The sequence below is a fragment of the Parasteatoda tepidariorum genome, chromosome 4, assembly GCF_043381705.1.
Source record: "Parasteatoda tepidariorum isolate YZ-2023 chromosome 4, CAS_Ptep_4.0, whole genome shotgun sequence".
Taxonomy (NCBI): domain Eukaryota; kingdom Metazoa; phylum Arthropoda; class Arachnida; order Araneae; family Theridiidae; genus Parasteatoda; species Parasteatoda tepidariorum.
This window is the reverse complement of record NC_092207.1, coordinates 50,959,211-50,981,331: the sequence shown is the minus strand read 5'-3', so window position 1 is coordinate 50,981,331 and position 22,121 is coordinate 50,959,211. Positions and strand designations below refer to the sequence as shown.

General features: G+C 26.9%; 1 protein-coding gene across 1 annotated transcript in view; it reads right to left on the bottom strand.

Annotated features, from left to right (window-relative positions):
• Nucleotides 1-22,121, bottom strand: part of LOC107455596 (WASH complex subunit strump) — a 44,137-nt gene that overhangs the window by 2,786 nt on the left and 19,230 nt on the right. The window contains exons 14-25 of the mRNA XM_043043043.2: nt 21,325-21,400; nt 20,135-20,386; nt 19,265-19,447; nt 17,780-17,959; nt 16,668-16,795; nt 14,795-14,885; nt 11,545-11,719; nt 10,286-10,362; nt 5,351-5,454; nt 4,159-4,288; nt 1,454-1,550; nt 196-349 (exon numbers count right to left, since the gene is read on the bottom strand). Of these exons, the coding sequence (XP_042898977.1) occupies nt 196-349; nt 1,454-1,550; nt 4,159-4,288; nt 5,351-5,454; nt 10,286-10,362; nt 11,545-11,719; nt 14,795-14,885; nt 16,668-16,795; nt 17,780-17,959; nt 19,265-19,447; nt 20,135-20,386; nt 21,325-21,400 (1,647 nt within the window). The remainder of the gene's footprint in view (nt 1-195; nt 350-1,453; nt 1,551-4,158; nt 4,289-5,350; nt 5,455-10,285; nt 10,363-11,544; nt 11,720-14,794; nt 14,886-16,667; nt 16,796-17,779; nt 17,960-19,264; nt 19,448-20,134; nt 20,387-21,324; nt 21,401-22,121) is intronic.

The window sequence follows — 22,121 nt, the reverse complement described above, 5'->3', positions numbered from 1 at the left end:
ATTCCCAAGACAGAATGTTATCAAGTGAGAAAAAAGCTATATCCGATTAGCTATAATTATTATGACCTATATATCCGATTAGATTATTTTATCTAAACTGGACTACAAAAATAAGCACTTTAATTGCATAAAATAAACTACATCAATCAACCATATAGTTAATAAATGATAAAGGTATTTTAACTTTTTTCTTACCCTAAGCCATCTACAACAGATCTTATGTATTGTCCCATATATGAAAGGAATGTATTTTTGTGCTCTTGATGAAACTGTTGGAGAAATGTAAGAGTTCCTAGTACGAATGGCAAGCCATCAATGGCATCAGTTGCTTTTCTACTAATAAGGATATCTAGGGAAATTTTAAAAACAGTTTGAGAAATATATAAAATAATTATGTTTTAAAAATATATTCCAATCTTTTCGCAATTTATATTGGCAGAAAGCTTATTTTTAAGATTACCAATTTAGTTAGTCACTTTGAGCAATGAAAGTTTTTAGGTAATAATTTGAGACTACAGTCTGCATCAGATGGTAAACTTACTAGCCAATGGAATCATTCCCTCATTGTCATCAAATTTTCAAAAATGGAATCATTTATGTATGATTACATTAAAACACTTTATATTGGATAATATAAATTAGTAACATTTTATTTAATAAGATCCATTTTATAACCGGCATTGAACAATCGAATTATGATTTCATGACTATCAATGTTCAATTTTGAGCCCAACCCAGAAGCCAAGGGAATTCCTGGATTAAGCATTGGGATTTAATAGCCTTTGTGGAGCACTTTTTGATGGAACTAACCAGCATTTGAGCTACATGGAGAGAAAAACCTTCTATGGTTAGCCCAACGTCAAAGGCATTCTAACCCATGATGCCTCTACCACTGAGGATATTTTATATCAGCACTGTGGTCTATGCGACCTGAAAGCAGAATTCATACCAAAAAGCCATCACTGGGATTTGAACCTGGGTCGCCTCATTGGGAAACGTCACTCTATCCTCTAAGTCACTGCGGCTCAAGTTAGCAACATTATAGCATTTGTACTTTAAACAATAAGAAACTTTTTATTCATATCATTTTATAAATGCAACAAGTGAGGCATGTGAATGTGAACAAATAAAAATGTTTTACTTTTTTAACTTTAAAACTCGCTTGAGGTAACTTGTAAAACCTATTTTCCACGATGTTTGATGATACAAATGATGTTTGATGTTTCACACAAATGAAATATTTTTCACAATTACTGCTAAAATAATTTGCTTAAACTTGCTAATATTTGGTATGCACAATTAAAAATTAATATTTTAGTGAAATTATTTGTACATATAATGCTGTGCAAATTATAACAACAAATTATGATTTGAAAAAAAAAATGCTACACAACTATTAGAAAACAATTCGAGCTAGAAAATATAACAAAAATAAGTATGAAAGGTGTCATACCGATGCTTTTATCGTAAGCCATTTTTGGTAGTTGAGAAGTTATGAATAAAAATAGGAAAAGAGACATATTTAACAAAGGTCTAGTAGTTATATAAATCTGTAAAAAAAAGAAAAATATTTTAATAAATATTAAAATCGATGATAATAAAAAATGCACTGACATATTCTATAGGTAAATTGAAAGAAAATAAATACATAAATTCAAATACAATATTTAGTGTATTTAATGACAGGTCAGAATTACAAGCATGATTTATTTTTATTACATGCGTGTATAAATTAAATTATTAGTTAATTGATTTTAACAAATACTTGCAGATTAAAAATATTGCTCTCTGCTTAGAAAGCTAAACAATTTAACAAAAAATATGGTCAAAAATAGACGGTTTGCATATGTTTATCTTATCCAGCACTAATTTAAAAACTATATATATATTTCTCTTACACGGCGACAAAAAAAAGCCTCATTACAACTCCCCGAATGGCAACGCTAGAAAATCGACCAATGATTGCCGCTAAAAATGTCACATGCCAAATCTAGCTGAGATGGCTCAACATATAGCGCTTTTAAAAACGGAAACTGAAATAACATTTCAGCTGCGGCAATCTCATACTATTGAGCTAGGCAGAAGTGAGTTGTCTTTGTCTATAGATCTCTATTTTAGTATTTTGTCAAAAGCACTTTTTTTCACGAATTTATATATTACGAATTTATTTGACGATTTTCGGTTTATATCACGAACTTATTTGTTTTATTATTGTTAATAGTTATTCATTGAAAAATGAGTCTCAGTCAATGAGTCTTTACTTGAATTCAAATTTATTGCAATGACATAGTATTTACTAAAAATATGTAATTTTCAAAAATACAAAAAAGTTGTTATATGGATTTGAATGATTGTTTTAAATTCTTAGAATTTTGTGCATTTGCAATCTACCTAAGTTAGTAGCGAGTGAAGCGAGCTTGGTTTGCTTCGCAAACCATATAAGATTGCATAGCAATTTTCGGGGGTTAGCGAGCAGGGGGCGCAGCCCACTAGTTGTATGTAATTCTAACTTTTCTATTATTTCACTGCTTATAATTTTTTATATATATTTTATTAAGTTTGAGATAAAATAATTTGTATCCAAAATCTTTGACTTTTAATGACAAATGTACAACACATTAGTTACATAAATAACTGCATTCAACATAAGTAATATTATAATACAATTATATAATTAAAAATATATACTCTTTAATAATAAAAAAACAGCATTTACCTCAGCAACTGATGAATTGAAATAAGAACATTAATTTATAATAGTTGGGATCTGTACACAAATCTTACCTGGAACATATCCAAGAATCTTAGACCAAAAGACTAAATATTTTAATTTCACAAAAAAAAAAGACTCACTATTCTAGCTTCATAAAAAAAGTTTCACTATTAAAATGTGTTTCAAAAATAAGAGAAAAATAATAAAACCAAAATTTTGAAAATAGAAACAATGGTTAAATAATCATTTTAAATTTTCCTTGTTCTCTAATATCAACAGATCAAAAACTATAATTGCTAGTATCTCTAAGATTAATCATAGCAATAAAATTATATTTTAACCAATAATTAACAAATAGTACACTTTCTGTTTTTTTAAAAAATAAAAAAAAAACATAATTTAGCAATAACCATACAAAATTTAAAAAAAAAATATGAAAATTAAATGTTTTTAAATTGATTCTCAAATAATTAAAAACACAAAAAATGTTTCATTAACTTTTTTTAATGCTAATTGTTACATCCTAGGCTTAAACTTAGATTTTATTTTTAAGCAACACATAAAAATACGATTCTTAAAATATGCATCCCAACTCAGATGAAACAATGGCATTTTCATTAGTAGTTGGCAATGCTTTCTTTCTTCATTTTATAAGAATTCATCTTTTAATTCACCTTAAATATTTTTATTCCAGAATGAAAACTAAAAAAGTACTCAAATGTATTAATGAAATATTGTATATTTCATACTATAAATCCATTTGTTTATACGTAAAAAGTGCATTTAAAAATATTGCTCTAAATTCAAATCTCTAATTAGCCAAAGTAAAAAAAGAGTACTAACTATATTTGAAATCATACAATAATTCGTGTACATATTTTTCTCTTGGAAGTTATTAAAAGTGATAATGATTTGCAGAAAGTTTAAAAATGTTTTGAAGAGTAATTTTCAAATTAAATCTTGAATTAATATAACATAAGAAGAATTTTTCATTTTTGGTGCAAATTTCAGAATTTTTAAGTTAGCCAAAAAGATCTGTTTCCAAGATAATTTTCTACCTTAATTTTTTTTTAATGTTCCTGACTTATACATAGAAATACATGGTTATTAAAAAAAACTGTATCAAACATGTATACATTGAATTCGATGGTCCACTTAGATAAGTGCTCAACTTAATAAGGGAATGATTTTTTTTTTTTTCATTTAAAAGTGTTCAATGAAAGAGGTCACTTCAATATCCCATAAATACACTGAAATAAATACATTCAATTATTTCGAGAAAGAAATCATGGCAATTGGAGATAATTTATTTAGGAACTGTATTTTGTAAAAGATTAAAGTAAATTTTTCTAAAATAAATTTTTAATAATATATGTTTCATTTTTGCAGTGTCAACAATTAATAAACAATGTACTAATAAAGACTGTTTAAAAGGATAAACTTACTTTTGCTAGAGGATTATTTATACCAGACCATTCTAAATATGAAGACAACTCATATAACAATGGATTCGATTCTTTTGGGTATGGTTTGCTAGGATCCTTGTAGTGGAGTTCGATGTCCGCAATTAAAGCCCTTTAAAAAATTGTATATATATATTTAACAATGAGAATTGCAAGAAAAATAAAAAATGTGAAATATTATAAACATATGTACTGGTGTACAAAAACATAGTATGCATAAAATTCACTCCAATGTTGAAATCAATCAATACACTTTAAAATGAGAAAAAAATTAACTAATAGTCATATATGTATATGTTACTTTCAATGTATGAAATGTGGGAATCTTATATAATGCCTGGCATTTTAAGCAATGCATGAAATATGAAAATCATAATTTAACTAGGCCCTGTATACACTTACAAATGATCTTAATCTGTTTAGTACTAAAAAATGAAAAATCAGCTCTTCCCCCAAGTCCAAATGCTCTGAGAGTACACATACTAAAAATGGAATTGCATCAGTGGTTCCGATACTATGTACTTAGTACTTAGAAGGATCAAGTACATTAAACCAATACACCATTAAATGAACAAATTTAATTAGTATCAATTACTATTTCAAAATATTAAATTTAGTAAATTCTCTTAAAATATAATTCCTCTAGTAAATTTGTTTAAAAGAAAAGAAAATGAAAATAACTTAATCTTATATAATTAGCATTATTTATAATAAATCGTTGCATTCATAAACAGCTTATAGAACCGAGAATTCATAAATAACAAAATATGAATAAATTGTTGAGGGCTCTTGTAAGAAATAGGTTTGAAAATACAATAAAAAAAAATTTAAAGGTTGAAATAAATATGTTAAGTTTTTTAATTTACATATCTGTTCTTGGGAATTGTGTATGTGTGATAAATAACTAGATAATCAATTTATTATTTATGTAACAACTCACAATTCATTCAAATCTCATTCTTAAGACAAATGGAAATTTACAAAATAAAATTGTAAATTGTTGAGAAAAAAATATTAGTTACATTTATATATTTTTATTTCGGTAATGCCCGTTTAGTTACTCGGAGTTAACATGTTAATTGAAAGACACTATATTCAACATTTACTTAACATATTGGCATAAAAGATATTTTTGCAATGAATACATACATCTATTTTGTAATAAAAAACTTACTCATTAACGGTTTGAAGAGCACTTGCTAAGTGTTTGGAATCAAATTTACAAGAAGTATTCAATTCATAAGCTATACGTCGTCTCAAAAGTTGCATCTGCCCAACCTGAAACAAATTTTCGTTTCTTTAAAGAAATGGGGAATATCGAGAAAAAAAAAACAGTTCAGAGTATTACTTAACAAGATTTCTATGACACATGATATGAAAGTAAATGTTTTTAGAAACAATTTGGTAAGGTGAGTATTCAACAATTGGTAAGGTGGGGTTCACCTCAAAATATTAAATAGAAACTCGAATTTTTTATAGCATATTTGAATTTATCAGAATAAAGTATCCCAATTTGACAAACAGGTTATTTCAGTTTGGTTAATCAGTGGTGCATTAATTTCAAAATGTAGATGGCATAAAAAAAATTTCAAATTGAGATCACTAGAAGTACATGTCAGACCAAGAAAAAAAAATAATAAATTCTTTGATATTTTGAAAAATCTATCTAATAACACTAGACTTTACCCCTTCTCCAATGTAGGTTCCATCAGAGTCAAATTAACAACAGGGGTAGAGAAAAGTGATGAGAGGTGAGACTAAGAAAAAAAACTAACTTAAAACAACCATATGAACTAGTACTGTAGAGTCAATACCATGAACCGCTTTTTAAGGCTTCAGAATATACCAATAATGAAACATTTAATGCAATAACACAGGCCTGCGATGAAAAAAATACAAGGGGTCTGATAGCTGAACTTGATGTATTTTTTGGTGCTGAAATGAAAAATAATAATGAAAAATTTCTATCACGTTACGTTTTCTTGAAAAATTCAGTTTTACTGGACTTTATATGAATATTTCCAAAAAAATTTTGTTTTTTAATTTCTTGCCTGACCAGCATTCGACTTTGGTTAAATCAACAAAAATACCCCTCTATGACATCGTTTGATCACAATTCCTCTCTCTACCAATAGCTTCGAGAGAATTCTTATCTAGGTTCGCTGACCTCTCAGGAACACTATCAAGTGTAATAGGGAGTTCGAGACATTGTGAAAATTTCCCAGATGACTTTTGTCATATATGAGGCGAATATAGTGTTGTTAAAAATCGCATTAGAAAGATTACAAACTATGTAAGACAACTTTATCTTGCATATTTTGGCATGAAACTCAGAGACCAGGACAAATCACTGGCTGCTCATAAAGTTTGTCTGCAGTGTCTCAATGATCTATGCTTATGGTACCAAGGAAAGAAGACTGTTTCACGATTTGGAATTCCTATGACGCGGTGGGAGCCCCTAAACCACTTTGATGATTGTTATTTTTGTTCTTGCCATGTTCTTGGGTATAACCGAAAAATCAAAGACTAATATCTTATCCTGATAACATTCCATTTGCCATACACCCCGTTCCTCATGGACCTGATGTGTTTGTGCCTTTCCCTCCAACTTAATTGCCAATCATCTCTTCAGAGTCTTCAGACTCAGAACATCCGGAAGTTCAAGCCTCCGATATCGAATATGAGCCATCTGTAGTCGGCTCGCCTCAGCCCTTCTCTCAGGTTGTACTGTATAATCTGACTAGAGATCTGGGCCTTTTGAAAGAGGCAGCTGAATTGTTAGGCTTCAGATTGAAAGAAAAACACTTATTGGTCAAAGGAGCATCTTTTTATTGGTACAGGAATCTAGAAAAGGAATTTATTAAGTACTTTGATTAAGAGGAGAACTTGGTCTATTGTTCTGACGTTCCTGGATTGATGAGCAAATTTAATGTCATCTACGATAAAGATGAGTGCAGACTGTTTATAGATTCATTCAAAAGAAGCCTCAAAGCTGCCTTTCTTCATCATGGTAGCCAGTATGCATCTGTACCAGTTGGACACTCGGTATATTTAAAAGAATGCTATGAAAACTTGGCTCTCATCCTGGACAAAATAAAATATATCAACTACAATTGAACCATTTGCGGTGATTTGAAAGTTATCTCCATGCTTCTTGGTCAACAAGGTGGATTTACAAAGTTCCCATGTTTTATTTGTGAGTGGGACAGCCGTTACAAGACAGAACATTGGGTTAAAAAAGAATGGTCGAAAAGACAAAATCTTGACCCAGGCACCAAGAACGGTATTCGAAACAGCTTAGTTGATCCAAAAAAGTATTGTTACCTCCGCTACACTTAAAATTAGGTGTAATGAAGCAGTTTGTCAAGGCTATTCCAAAAGATGGTGATTGTTTCAAATGCCTGCGCAAAAAGCTTCCAGGTTTATCCCAAGCCAAGTTAAAAGGGGAATCTTTGTTGGTACAGATATCCACAAACTCATGAAAAATTAAGATTTTGAGACTAACATGACAGGAACACGGAAAAAGAAGCTTGGGTTGATTTCAAAGATGTCATCAGTAAATTTCAAGATAACTTCAAGGATCCTGATTATAAAGATATTGTCATGAAAATGCTGAAAAATTTAAAACTTTGGGTTGCTCCATGAGTATGAAAATGCATTTCCTTCACTCACATGTGGATTTTTACCCCGAAAATTTAGGAGCAGTCTTCGAAGAACAGGGGGAAAGGTTCCATCAAGTTATCAGAGATATGGAGCGTAAATATCAATTAAGATGGGACAGGAACATGCTCGCTGACTGATGCGTTAGCGGAGTAGCACAGTATTGAGTGAAAGTGTTAACTCACATAAAGAAACTTGAAGATTTAAACATTTCTTTATTTCATACAGTACCATCTCGATACAGCGTACAACTGAAGATATTTAAACATAAATATATCTTAACAAAAATGTTGGTACGTCACCGGAAACAACAACACAGTGACGTGACATAGTGAAGAGACAAGACAGGAAGTCGACAAGAACACATGCTTACAACAATGCATGCTTTATATACAGATTCCATAATCATATGCACGGATGACGTCACTTACGTTATCTGAAAAGAAAATGTCTGTTGCCACCACACGACCGAAACTTAATTCTGTTAACTCAATGTATTCAGAGGAGTAACAAACCACTCCAACACTGACTACTGTTGGATGATAGCTCGAGATACACCTGAGATTTAGCATAAAAAGAGATCATGAAAAATAAGTTTCAGAGGAAAACGAGAATGTGCTTAAATATAAACTTTTTTCGTTCGTTTGTTTTGTTTTTTGTTTCAAACTTTCGTGTACACCTACAGAATATTTGATATTTTTGGTCAATCGTCAATTTTACGCAAGTTATCTTAAAAAAATTATATAAAATGGTATGTTGGTGTTTTTCTTCTGGAAACTGATGTAAAATGTTTAAACACATAGAACTAATTGTCTCTCTCTCGACCAGACATGACTTGTGCGATCTGGCAACAGTATTTTTTATTCCTTTTGACCAATAAGAAATTAGCCGATCACTCAAAAATCAATTTACTTTCACAAGATTAAATTTTACATAGATCAAAATGAATGAAGACGTCAATTACCAGATAGTACATGCAAAATTGTTTGAGAGAATTCCTTTGCAAATAGGATTTTAGTAAAAACATTTATATCGATTTTACAAAAAATCCTGATGTGATTGAGGAAAATGAAGGTCATTTTCGTAATCAGCGCATCAAATAATATATAAATCAACAAAAACTTCTCTTGTATTTTTCAAAAACTTCAATTTCGCCGGCTTGTGTAATTATAAGACCAAAATTAAATGAAACAAAATTTTCATAAACAAAACAATAAAAATTAAAAAAATAAACTTTCCCTTCAGAATAAAAATTATCTGTATGCAATTCAGAGGAAATTTATATATATACAGTAGAATCTCGATAATTTGAGTTTCGGTTGTTCGAGTTTCCCATAAATTCAAACTAGTGAAAATAAAGTAAGTTTTACTCCCAAATAATGACAAACGCACACACAACACGCCGAATTGCTACAATTGATTTTATGATGATTACTATGACTGAATGTTGAAAAACGATACTGTGTGTTCAACTCTGAAATGTGTGAATAGTGTGTTTAAACAAATTAGACAATTATTTTAAAGTAGAATTAACCTGATACAGTAATATAATGAACATTGTAACTTGGTTTAATGTAGTAAATGTTCTCTGATCCTCTAATGTAAGTAAATTTTCTTGAAATATATTATATTTTTCAATTAAATACTGAAATTTAAAAATTGCTTTGTTTCCATTTATTGAAATATTTATTAAATTTTTACCCTTTCGATAATTCAATTTTTTGAAAGTTCAAAGTACGCTCGGTCCCGTTCACCTCGAATAATCGAGACTCTAATGCATATATATATATTTAAAGGTTTTGTATAAACCACAACTTTCAGACTTGATAGACATTTTATTCTTCCTGAGTTCCTCCTTAACTATGAGTCCTACCATATTTGGAAACATTTAGTTAAATCCCTTTTTTTTCTTTTTAAAAAATAGTTATACTAAAAGTTAGTTAAAATTATAATTATACATGTGGAAAAGAAAGATGTGCTCCGGCAGCACGGTCTGCAAAGGTGTTGTTCACTCTGCTTTTGGAGAGCCAAGCTGAGTTCGATCCCGCCAAATGACTAAACAACCAGCAAGTATACATAGCAATGTTAGGATTAAATCTATCATGGCTAAAAGTCCTCTAAATTAAAGTTACTATTGAAAATAAAAAATAAAATTTTTTTTAAAATTAAAGTTACTGTTGAAAGATAGAGCCTTTAAAATAGGGCTAGGTGATTAACTATGTTTAAGTGTTGTGTGAAAAAAAAATAGAAATATATTTATATGCTATAGTTATTAGCTAGTTTTCACAGCATTATTATTTAAAACAGCTATTAATAATCCTTTTAAAATAGCTGATATTTTTTTCTTGACTTTTTATTAAAAGATATTATGAATACTTCTATGCTAGAAACACACTATAGTTTTCCTTTTCTTGAACTGTAAAATTCCAAATAATAAAAACTCACTAACCTTCATTAAACTTTCCAAAAATCGAGGATATTTTGAAGCTTTGGACATAACAGGCCCATAAACACGAGCAGGTTGAGCTAAAAAAAATAGTTAAGATACATAAATAAGCTAAAATAAAGATAAATTAATTTATAAGGTGATAAATTTACTGAAAATAAAGTATAAAACATAATAACAAAGAGATAGTATTTAAGCAATAAATTAAATACATAATTTAAAGTAAAATAATTTCTAGATCATTTTCAAGTGAGAATTAGTCAAACACAATACTTAAAATTATGATACATTAAAGTAAAAATTACATCACTCATGTGAAAAATTATCATTCATTTCATTTTAAAATTAATATTTTAATAACTTTAAGCATTTTATTTTAGTTAGCAATATAGCTTAATTTCTTAATAAATTCTGATATTCTTAAATATCAAAAAGAAAAAATAATTAAATAATCTTTAGTTTATGAAAGAAATTGATAAATAATTAAAAATTACGTACAAGTTTTAGAAGAGAAAAATATTTAAATTAAAATGTGACACAAGTTTGAAAGTTCCAGGAAAATAACTTTTTATGTGAGTATTTATATATAATATAATATTTTATAAATGAATTCTTAAATACAATGGATTCTTAAAATACATGCCACTAGAACAGCATTTTTTCAAACATATATTTTTTATTTATTTATTTTGAAATTTGAGGACATTGCAAAGATATAAGCTGAAATAAGTCGCAAACCACATTTATTTCTTAAAACACCTATTCAAAAAATATATTACCCGTCCGCTGCTGTTTGTCAAGCAGGGCTTGACAAATTATTATTTTTTTTAATATTGTTTAAAATCATGTTAATAGTGCATTGTTAAAGTTTCTGAAAACTTTTAAAATTTACTTAAAAAAAACTTTTTTTCAAAAAAAAAATCTTGAAAGTGCGTAGTAGCTTAAATAATGGAATAGCTAAGTTAAATAAAAACTCTAGGTACAATCATAGAGAATGCAATTTTAAACCACATAGAAATGACAAAAGAATTGATTGAGATGTTTCTGTAAAACACTATACAACACCTTGTTCGAAGAATTCAGGAATATGATCAACAACTTTGTGTTCCAACTTATATCTTTGGAATGATTCTTAAAGTAAATAAAAAAAATTCAAAGATCCATTTTATTTAATATATGTATCTAATTTAAGCAGAAAAAAAAAACCCAGACAATTACTGGTTTTTAAAATTTTTGAACTAATGTCAGCCCTTTAGTCTTACCTATAATTTGCTTAGTTGGTTGTATAGCTATTTGAAGATTTTTAAGGGCTTCTTGCCATGATTTATCACCAATTATTAACTTTTCATAGATACGGACTAGTGTTTGAAGTTCTGTAACAATCATGAATGACATCAGTCTGTCAAGACCTGTTAATCCTGGAGTTCCTATGCTTTTCTAAATTACATTAAATACAATTTGAAAACAATAAATAAAAGACAATTCATACACTAGAATAATAACAATGATATTCAGGCCCCGTAGTGGTTCAAAATGAAAACAAAGACAACATTTTATAAATATATTAGAACATTTTTTAGGGCAATACATGCATGAATTATTAAGAAGAAGAAAAGAAATAGAAAAAATAGTGTAATCTGCTGCATTGAAAATTCCGTTTTGTGTCCTTTAATTCTCCACAATATTTAAGAAAAAATAGGGCAACACTCAATGTTTTCAAATAAAAAAAAAATTAAGATAGGAACACAATCAAAAAAAAAGAATTTTTTTTTAAATTACAATTTTCTGCACACGCACATACGATGAGAAATCTCAGATCCTGAATTTTCGTGACTTTAGAAATTGATTCCTCGATATAAAGATAAATCGAAACAAATCTCAAAGCTAAATCATATATAATGTATATACTACAGAATAAATGTATATAAAAATAAACTAATAATAAGGAAACATTATACAGTGAAATCAGGAGATCTGGAACATAATCTGGAAAAGATCATCAAAAGTAGAAAAAGAACTAAAAAATTAAACGATTATTTAGAGTAAATCGACAATTAAAAGTACTTTTGAGTTTGCAATAAATAAAATGTCTAAGAAATGAAAAACAATGCCTTCACTGTAATTTGAAGGCCAAGAGAGAAAAATTACTAAGACAAATGTCAATAAGTTTATCCTTAACATCATTATTTTCCAATTAGTAATCGGATGTAATGAAAAAAATTAAGACAACAAAAATCTTAGTTTCTTTTTCATAAGATGACCAAAAGACTGAAATAAGATAATCAGAACAATGAGTAATTTGTGGCACTTCTGAAATCCAAGCTAACATATGTTTGTGATTTTTAATAATTTTTAAGTTTTATCATTATTAAATAAAATTAATAGATAATATAAGTGCATCAGAACTATAGAATTAAAAATTCGTGAATGATTTGTGATTTTACTGACTATTTTACCAACTTATTAAAATAATAGTAATCATTAAACGAAGTTATCTTCAATCTGAAAATAGAATGCAACATAACTTTCCTACTTCATATTTTCAGACAATAACAACATTTAGTGAAAACGAGAAATTTTTATTTTATACAAAAAGAGATACATTGAGAGAAAAAACTTTTGTCAATTCGATGGAAGAGTGGCCCCTAGTCTCTTCTCTCAGAAAAGAAAAAACTATTAACTCTAGAAAAAATAGCATTAGAGAAAAGAATACAATAACTAAGAAAACATTTGCAAAAGAAAAAAAATTACAAATAATGTATTGTTCTTGTTGCTTATTCAAACTGGTCATGCCTGTAGTTCTATGACCATGAACACAAAATGCCGAACCCCTTATACAACTTCAAAAATCATAGATCTTTTCAGATAGAAAATAATAGCCAATTTTATAACAGACAATAAACTTACAATACAAACAATAAAATTAAAATATTTTCTAGAATAGGAGACATAACAGGATACTCACAGCAGTATTAAACTTTTATACCTCGAATATTTTGGAGTTCAGTAAATGCATGGTAAAACTATCTTAAAACTTATCACTATGGTAAAACTTTCTTAACTTGTTGTTGGCGCATGCGCGCCATTCCCTAGCGGAACGAGATTAAATCATCACTTCTATGAGACTCGATAAACATTAGATGTGGATAAATATCTCTTAAACCCTTTCGAAATCCACAATATCTCCAGCTGTTGTTGTTGTTTATACTTAATGTTGTTGTTATTAATAAAAACAAAAAGTGCAGCTGGTGGTCCGTCGTTATTTACTAAAATATCAAGCGTGTTGGTTTTAGGCCGACACTTGTAAAAATAANTATCATTATTAAATAAAATTAATAGATAATATAAGTGTATCAATGCTATAGAATTAAAAATTAGTGACTTATTCACGATTTTACAGACTATTTTCCCAACTCATTAAAATAGTAATAATCATTAAACAAAGTTATCTTCAATCTGAAAATAGAATACAACATAACTTTCCTACTTCATATTTTCAGATAATAACAACTTTTAGTGAAAACGAGAAATTTTTATTTTATACAAAGAGAGATACATTGAGAGAAAAAACTTTTGTCAATTTGATGGATGAGAGGCATACTAGTCTCTTCTCTCAGAAAAATTACAAATAATGTGTTGTTGTTTATTCAAACTGGTTATGCCTGTAGTTCCATGACAAAATGCCGAACTCCTTAAACAACTTCAAAAATCACAGATCTTTTCAGATAGAAAATAATAGTCAATTTTATAACAGACAATAAACTTCAATACAAACAATAAAATTAAAATATTTTCTATAATAGAAGACATAACAGGATATTCACAGCAGTATTAAACTTTTATACCTGGCATATTTTGGAGTTCAGTAAATGCATGGTAAAACTATTTTAAAACTCATCACTATGGTAAAACTATTTTAAAACTTATCACTATGGTAAAACTATCTTAACTTGTAAAAATAAAAGTAAAAATTATAATGTGGCAGGAAGGTTTCATTTTTTTAAAAAATTAGATTTTCTGCAGCATCTTATAAGTGACAAATAATACCTTAGGCGCATGAAATCAGGGTCAAAATGGTGTAAAATGACAATAGAAAACTATTCTGTAAAAAGTGTGAGTTAATTAAAAAAAAAAATTTGTTTTGCACTGATTTAGTAATAATTTGTACTTCTGAAAAAAAGGAAAAGATAAAAAAAAAAAAAAAAAAAAAAAAAGGGCTAAATTTTTATGCTAACTCCATTTTATTTGAAACACGTTTCAGACTTCACTTTTTTAATAAAAATATATTATTTTTCATGTTGCTATGTCAATTTTTTCTTGTGAAAGAAACTTCAAAATGATTTGTTTAAAATTGTGTCTTCATCAAAATATTTTGTTAATAGTATGTTCTGAAAAAAAAATCAAGTGCTAAAAATCAGGACAAAATACTTTTTATCAGGAATGTAAGAACAACTATGAGCCCTATAATATCTTTACAAGAGTAAGATAAATTTTTAAAAAAATGTTAATTACCTGAATTAGCGAAAATAGTTTTAAATTCACTACTTCATTATGTGTTTTTGAGTCATACCATGCAGTCATTTGATCTATATATACAGTTAATCTGAAATGGAAAATACTTATTGAAATGCATAATAACAGGAATATAAGATATTTTTTTATTAAAACAATTATAATTTAAAGGCAATATTTTAAAGTCAACTAAAATGAAAAAAAGTAATCCAAATAAAAATAACCTGCTTAACTATTATAATATTTGACCAGTATAAGAATCAGAGTTCTCCCTAGGAATAAAAAAGGGCAAGGTACTTCCTCTCTGAAAAGGCACTTTGAGTTTTCAAAGCGCACTCACATAAATATTTATCAAAATTTACAATATTATGTAATAACTGAATTTTATCCTCCACAATTTTTAAATAACCCTCTCATACTATTTCATGAGTATATTTCAAAAAGTAATTCTAAAATAATAATTTGTAAAAATAATAATTTGTAATAATTGGCATGCTAAAATGCAATCTCTGTACATATTTTTTTTCAAAATAAAAATAAACTAACAAATAATGATTAATTGATAAATAGGAAAGCTTTTTTCTATAATTTAAACTGAAAATTATGAGAAAATGAACATTTAAAGGTGCATTTGTTTTTTTTTTAAAAAAAGGGTATTTATTTACAAAATAGTTTCAAATATTAAAATCACTTAAAAAATTTATTAATATCCCTCCCAAAAAAAGTTACTTATAAAAATTTAACCAGTTGAGAATAAACTTAACAAAGTAAATATTTATAATAGCTATCAGAATTTAACCTATAAACACAGATAAGTTAACCAATGTGTAATTATAATTTAAACAGTGAATTAATTTTTTCAAAATGGAATCTGAATAAAAAGGCAGTGTTTTTAAGGGATGGCAGTTTATTTTTACCAAAAGGGCAAACAGGTGCATTTATTGGGATCAAAGGTCAAGCAGGGTGGGCGGCCCATCAAAAAAAAAAAAAGCTTAGGGAGAACTCAGTAAATTTTGATCTATTGAATATTTTATTTAGAGCCGTGGTAGCCCAGGGAATAGAGCGTTCACCTTTCAATGAGGCGAGCTGGGTTCTTCAGCACACATTTCTCCATAAATCACAATATATTGCTTTCTTTTACAGACAAATAAAGAAGAATTTTTAAAAGAAGGGAAACAGTTTATTCAAGAGTGCATTTTATTGCTGTATTCCTTAAAAAGAGAATTTATTCTTATTAAAAATAATTTTTTATTTTATTAGAAGGATAATGAATTTTTTTTTTACCTAATACAACCAGTAAAAATGGAATCTTAAATATGGCCTTATAAATACAACCTAAAAATTTGATAAAGACAAAGTTTTAATTAAATAAAATGATAAAAAAATATATGAGTTAAGAAATTGATGTCGAAATATTTTTTTAATGGCAGCTTCAGCTATCTTGTACTTAAAGTTTTGCTTTAATTATATATATTTTTATCTAATTTATATTCGTTATTATTTATCTTAATTTATATTTTTATCTTTATTTTAAGATATGAATTAAGTAGAATTTGAATTTTTTATACTAAAAAATTTTTTGTCAACAAATTTCTATACTTCAGCGTCCCAAAACAGTTATTGTGTGAATAAACGCTTAGACACATAAACTAAGTTTAAGCATAATTTAACTATGTTCTTGCTAAACTTTTGATGTAAAGTTTTTAATAATTCTCTTATTAACCTTTTCAAAATATAATAGTTCAACAAATAGATTTTGCAGTATAAGCAAATTACCAAAGAATCTGATGTAATTTCGATTGTTTTCATGAAAAAATTGAAAACAATATAAAATTTGTAGTAAAAATATTTAATAGAAAGGTAAAGAACATACCGAGGATCAGTAATCCTTAAAATTTCTCGAGCTAAACGGCCTATAAAATTTACAGACATATTATCCAATGGATTAAAACTAGGAATAGGTATTGTGCGTGATTGATAAATACTCTGCCAGTCCTGAACCTAAAAATAAGTTTTAAAATATTAAATTTATGCAATCATAGCAATATTGAAGTGAACTAATGTTTCTTAAAATGACAAAGGTGGCCTATAGGGTCAAAATAACAATTGGAAAAGACAATTCATAGTTTATACATTAATGAAAAATTAATATTCAGCTAAATAATAATAATTGAAAAAATTTTCGTTTAAAGGATTAATTTTACTTACAGAATATTAATAGTAACTTGGCAAACTCAATGTCAATTTATATCTTAACTGCATGATCAGCAGAGGGCAGAAAAAGCGTTTTGGGCAAATATATAAAGGCTGATTAAAAGTATAAAAAAAATTTAACTAGTACAAAATTTTTTTAATATATTCTACCAATTTCAGTAAATATTTTTATTCTATTAATAATATGAACAGAAATAATATTAGAATAAATACAGTCGGACCTCTATTTAACGAACTTCCATTTTGCGAATTTCTCTATTTTTTCGAGGAACGAAGAAGAGTTTAGAAATTTCTTTGTAAAATAACTTCCAAATAGAGAAGTGAATACTAGTTTACAAGATAAAGTTACTAGTTTACAATTGCTATTTTAATTATGCCTAGTGTTTATGAATTTAAAACTTGTTTTGTGATGTTTAAGTATTTCAAAAGGTGATTTTCTATTTAACAAATTTTGCATATAACGAACTTAATATCGGGATTTAGCGACTTCGTTAAATAGAAGTCCGACTGTATGTGCATAATAGTGATATGATATAACTCAATTCCAATAAAAGGTTCAATAATTGAAAGTAGGTTTCATTTTTGCTAGGTTATCTTTTAAGAAACGAAAAAATATCTCAAACAGGATGTGTCTCGGAGTCTAAGTACTAAGGTATATCATCTTATATAATATTAAATAGTATGATAATAGTAAATGAATATAACGTATACATAAGAATAACGAGAGAGTGAATCTTAAACAGGCTTGAAATGAAATATTTGAAGGAATACCTTATGTCTCAGAAATGCATTACACTCTTGTTCAACATTGTAATTTATTATCCTAGACATCTCCTCTTGCCATATTTTAAGACCATATATGCTTACATAATCTTGGATATATTCGAATGATCGACGAAAGCCATCCATTTTTTGTCCAATGGCTTCTAATTTAGGAACTAATTCACTTGACTAAAAAAGAAAAGAAAAAAAACGAAAGAAATAAAACATTACAGAAATATAAAGAGCAAAAAATAATGAAAAATTCACATTAAACATTTTTTGGGAAAACATTTATAGATATTTTAATTATATCTATAAATAATATTAGAATATTATTGCTGTTTTAAAAATTTTTGTCCACCATATAAAAATGTTTAAAAAAATATTATAAACACATTAAAGACTTTTAAAAATTTAAACAATTGCTAAATTTTCCTTAAGAGTGGTGAAATTTTAGATTAAATTTGTCCTCATTCATTATATTAGTAATTATCTACAGTGGGAATTATAAAATGTTGATACTAGGGTTGATAGTTCGAAATATGATAAACTTAATAATTCTATAAACATTATTGCAACATCATTAACACAAAAATTTGATTTCCAATTTTGAAAAACAATTCTTTTTTTAACCCAGTTAGAAATTTTTTTTTCCTAATTTACTTATACAATTAAGAGATAACAAAGTTATGAATTACCATGTTAAAACTCAAGATAAAATAATTTGCAGTAGTAAATCTATAAATATCATGATTAATATCATAGTTTCTAATAGCATTTAACACAAATATTAAATGGTATTAGAAACCATGACTTTTATCAACAAGAAGAGAACAAAAGGAGCAAACAAACAAAAAGTAAGAAGTAGCAAGAAGTCATTTAGCATTTTAGGCTCATAAATTTACCTTATAAAGATAAACTTCAAATTAAGACAATTGTCCGTTTTAACAAGAACTTTCTTAACACATATTACACACGTACTAATAGGACTCTTTGTGCGGGTAATTTCCTTGCATGAAGGTAGAATAATTTAATCCTTATTGTAGAAGGAATGTACTTTAAAAAAAGAACAAAAGAAGCATTAAGATAATGGAAGCACAAAGCGGTTTCAATGAAACAAACATTTTCTACTTAATAAGGCAGAAAATTATCTAACTATAAATGCTGATAAAGTTTTGGTCTGAGCACTGACATCTTTACTATTTATATTTGACAATGCTAATGTAACAATAATAATTTTATCAGAATTATAAAGAAAGTGTTGAATGTGTGTGGAGTTGCAGAAGTTGCATAAGCAAACATATTAGTTATAAGGATAAATTGTTTTAAAATAATAAAAGAAGATAAAATTAAAGATTGAATAAAAAAATTATAAAAGTCATTCACATAATTTTTTTCCTCCAAATAACTATAACAACAAGCAGAAATAAAATATTGAAAAAACTGTCTACAAAAATCAGAGCAAGGAAAGAAATAATTAAATTGGATAATTACCTTAGCTTTAGGATTAAATACTAAGCCTTCATGTAAAGCAATTGCTACTTTATGAACTAATTCCTTTCTTATTCCATCTTCAAGTAGTTGTTTTGGATCAATTTGTATAATACCTACTAAAGTTCTTTTCATCATTAAAATTCCTTCAGTAAAAACAGATATTGCATGAGTGTATTTTGCAACCTAATAAAATAAAACCAACATAATAATAAAAATTATGATCAAAATAATAAAAATTATCACGTAACTTGTAACAAACAAAAAAATGTTTTGTATTTTCTCAACATTTTTTTCATTTATTACACATTAAAAAAATTTAAATATTTCTTACTCTAAATAAGATAAATAATAAAATTGAAATATTGTAATTTTGCAATAAAATATCTTTATTGATAAGTATAACTTATTATATATCAATCTTTATACAGACATAAAAGACAATTGGTTCTTTAACTTAAATCATTTCCTTTTAATAAAATTTCTTTGTTTCATGCAGTTTAAACTTTATCAAGAATTTTAACTTTAATTGGTTAACAAGACTCGCTTTTATAAAAATCATCAATTTATCACAAGAAATATATTAGAATTTAAAAAATTTTGATAATAAATTAAATTTAAAAACAATGAATATGAATAATAAATGAATTTAAGAAAAAAGTTAGGTTTCAGTTAAAAAAATATTAACTTTGGTTACGTTATTTACATCAAAATGTAAACAAGGATTAATTGTCACTAAAGTTTAAAAAAATTAACAGAAAATAAATAAAAAAAAAACATTAAACTAATCAATTAAAATGCAAACAACTGAAAGTTTGAAACAAATATTTCTGTTGTAATTTTACATAAGATTTAAAAGAAAAGGAAAAAAACCTTATAACGTTCATCTAGCTGAGCATATGCTTTCAATTGATCTTTCATAAGTCTTGTGGGCACCTCTTTTATAGCATTGGTTTGAAGTTCAATTATTTGAGCCATTAAGGCAAACATACTTTCAGGAATGATATGCAACACTTTACGAACATAGGATACTAGTTCACTGGAATAATACTGAGAAACAGAGAGCAAATCTGGACTAGACGCTTGATTAATTCGAAGCAATGGAAGTTCAAGAGCTGATGCAAGCTATAAAAAAATCATATGCTAACTTCAAATAATGTGAAACAAGTCTTAAATATAGTGATGTATAATAACTAATAAATAAAAACTATTACTTAGAATTAAATAACTTAAGTACATCATGAAACTTAGAGCATAATAGTAAATCAACACTTATTTTGCTTTTTTCAGATATAAAAGAGAAAGTTTGATTGAGACAAATGTTAAATTAATATGCTGCAATAAAAACTATGATGCAATCTACTTAGGCAAAATGTTTATTCCTTTTTTGAATTGCATCATTTTGAATAAATAACACAACGAATACAAGACTTCTTAAGAAACTTCGCAAGTAATAATAACCTTTCTCTTCAAAATAAAAAAAAATAAGAAAAGGCGTATGAAATAAACATGAATATTGGAAAAATATATTTTAAACCAAAACGAATTTCAGTTTAAAATTTATACTTGAATAATTAAAATTTACACAATATTAAAACAAGTTAACATGTTTTAACACTTAGCATTGAATGTCATAATTTAAGGACAGATCCTTTACTCATTTTGAAACTAAAGTGGTTGTGAACAAATAAAAATATCTATTTAGTTAATTTAAAATTTAAGTGCACCTTTTCTATTTTTTATTGGGACACTGCTCATATCAATACAATATAAAAAAAACACCAATAATAAATTATTATATAAATATGAAACATAATTATTCAAAACAAATAAATAATAAATAAATAAAAATAGTATGGCAAAAAAATGGATAATTAGTAATTTAATACGATGTTAGTAACATTTTCCTAGCAAGAAAAAAAATTGATTAACAGTGAATAATAAAAAATAATAAATGATTTTTTTGAAACATAAAATATTTATATATGAGAAAAAATTGAACTCAAATGTATGTCAGATAAAAACAATTATAAATATATATATACACACATGAATCAACTTACTTTTAAAAATGTTGCTCTTAGCTTTATAGCCAAAGTTGGATCTCTTTTAATGCCCTGTTGCATATATTTAGTATAACTATAAATAAATTAAAAAATATATCAATATTAAAAAAGCATCTAAATGAAGCACTGAAATGGAATTTATCAATGGAGTACACATAAAATATCAATTTTTATTAAAGAGACTAAAAATTAAATTAAGATTAGGAGGTTAGAAATAGCATTTATGAAAAAGTTCTATATTGAATTTATGATGAAGGCATTACTTTTAACTTAGCACATTGAATTCAGGCATTATAAATAAAGTTACTAAGTGATTATCAGATTTTATTCAGAAACTGTTACTCAATTCAAACACCTCTTTTGGCTGTAAAAATATAAATTACAATGGTAACAGAACATCAAGAATATTAGAGATAAACACCATTGCGATCTTCGGAAAAAGAAAACCTGTTTTTTACGAATTTCTGCATTTTATAGTTAATTAAAAAATTATAAATACAAACACGAAAATCATATTTGCTATAGAAACTAAATTAGTTATATACACAGAGTTAAATTTTTTAGCAAATTTGATTAAAATTATCTTGTTTGCAAGCTAAAAACACTGTTTTAGGAAACATTATTTAAATGTTTTGATTGTGTGTTCAATCTATGCAGCATAAGTTGTCTTAACATAAAATGTACCACTTATCTCTTGTGTCAAGTCAATGTAAATTTTATTAAATCAAAAACTAAAACGCGTAAGTGCCACTATAACTAAATTAGTTGCATGCATATAACTAAATATTACAGTA